Below are 1,954 nucleotides of genomic sequence, written 5' to 3'. Positions count from 1 at the left end.
TTTTTTAACGATGAAGAAGTTGTATACTGGCTTGATTTTGTTTTCCCATGGGCCATATAAATATATTTGGGGGAGGAATAACATGTTGAACTATTTGATATCTATGTTTTGTTTGATTTGTGTACATTTATGAGAAATTTTGAACATTTTTTGTACCAATTAATGCAAGAACACTCATCATGTAGCATAATTGACTGAAGTGTTGAGATATTGAAGGGATGGAAGTGAAGCTAATAAGATAAAAATGTTTGTTGTAGTTTCACACTGTGATCGTAGTGATTTCCCTCATATGGAATAACTCTATGGTTATTGTGCAGTCGCGTGAAGACTGAATATTGTTTCTTCTGCAGATCCTTCCAACAATATATCAGGGGAAAGAAATTAACTCCTCGTTGTATGTGAACTTGAAATACTTAAGGGTGTTCTTAGGGAGTGCCTCAAGTGGTATTCCGATTGTTTCATATGTAGGAATTCCTTTAGAGCAACCTCATTGAATTCCTTTTTTTCCCGCTTTCATCATTTTTGGGGGTGAAAATGCTTACTTTTTGATGCTAACTCTTAAGTTAATTTGTAATGCTTATGTACAAGAGGGAACGACCTGAAACAAGCAAGACCGGTACCTGTCAATATTGAAGAACAAAGTCTGCCATCCAAAATTTTCAGTTTGGAAATCGGTTTTTCATTACCTGTCAGTAATGAGAACATCTCCTTTTACTTTAAGAAACATCCTATATAAAAATCAATAGAGAGCAGGTTAAGGCACACGTCCTTGTTTTCGTTCAACAATTGTACAGATAACTGGGTTCAGGATATATGTTAGAATTCACGTAAGGTTGTTTTTATGCTGTCCTATCTGTGCACAATACACATTTTTATGTCTCTGTGGATTTAATGCTCATTTGTTTGATTATCTTATGCATATAGTGTTTTTATATGACTAAAGGTATTATTTGGTTTTACCTCCTTGGGCTCTATTTAGTTCCTTTTTTTCCTTAATTGACAGATAGAATACTCAGCAAAATGTTGCAGGGGCTTTTGGGAAAGTCCTTGAATGTTTGGCCAATGAAAAGAAAGAGATTATTGCAATTATATGAAAGTACGGGAAGTTGCCATGATTGAGATTAGTGTTTTAGAGAAGCTTACAAGGCATGACGCTTGTGGGACACGGTAGGTCTCTGCTTTCAGTTTGGCTTAATTTGTAAGCTAGAAGAAAAACTTGAAGTTGTTTTGGTATAAGTGGTTTCATTCTTTGCAGTTGTGTGCAAATACCGAACTGGTTTGACTATCGTAATCATATTTGTATCATAAGTATTTAATATAATTCATGGTTTCCTTAAATTTTTAAGGGCTTTGGTGTTACCTCTTGCTCAATTATTGTGCAAGCTAAAAAGTTGCGGACTGATTTAAATGGTCTTTACAGGTTTTTGAGAAGCTTGGTCCAAGCTTATACGATTTTTTACACAAAAACAGCTATCTTTCATTTCCCATTGATCTTGTTCGGGAGTTTGACAGACAATTTTTCGAATCTGTGGCATGTGTGTGGACATATCTTTGCACATCTATATTGCTTTTATCAATTCTTGGATTTATTAAAAATGATATATATTAGGCATCAGTTGGCGTTTAGGACGGTTTTTAATACTTACCTTGTAATTCACAGACTGTAATCTGTTTGTTTCACTTATTATTGTTGCTTTTATTTGCAGTTATGCATGATCTGCATCTGATTCACACTGATCTGAAACCAGAAAATATTCTTCTTGTTTTCACAGACTATATTAAAGTGTTAGATTATAAGGTGTTCCCATCTAGCACATTTCTCTTATTTATCATTTTTTTACATGATTTTACTCAGTCCACATAGAGTAATTCCTTTTTTTCTCATGATTGGGTTATGTGTATCTGATGGCTTGAAGTTAGGATTCATGCTAGGCTTAGGTTGACTTTTTTTTTT

The 1,954-nt window shown here is 34.0% G+C and overlaps 1 protein-coding gene across 1 annotated transcript; it reads left to right on the top strand.

The window, feature by feature from the left end:
• Window positions 1-350: 350 nt before the first annotated feature.
• LOC111379656 (serine/threonine-protein kinase AFC1-like) lies at window positions 351-1,798 on the top strand (the record flags this gene model as incomplete). The annotated part of the gene is made up of 5 exons (XM_023003083.1): window positions 351-444; window positions 1,004-1,096; window positions 1,256-1,287; window positions 1,421-1,535; window positions 1,707-1,798. Coding segments are annotated over 5 exons (426 nt in total), but the record flags the coding sequence as incomplete, so codon positions are not given.
• Between the last annotated feature and the right edge of the window lie 156 nt (window positions 1,799-1,954).

The sequence above is a fragment of the Olea europaea genome, unplaced genomic scaffold (assembly GCF_002742605.1).
Source record: "Olea europaea var. sylvestris unplaced genomic scaffold, O_europaea_v1 scaffold20158, whole genome shotgun sequence".
NCBI lineage: Eukaryota > Viridiplantae > Streptophyta > Magnoliopsida > Lamiales > Oleaceae > Olea > Olea europaea.
This window is presented reverse-complemented; position numbering and strand designations above follow the sequence as displayed.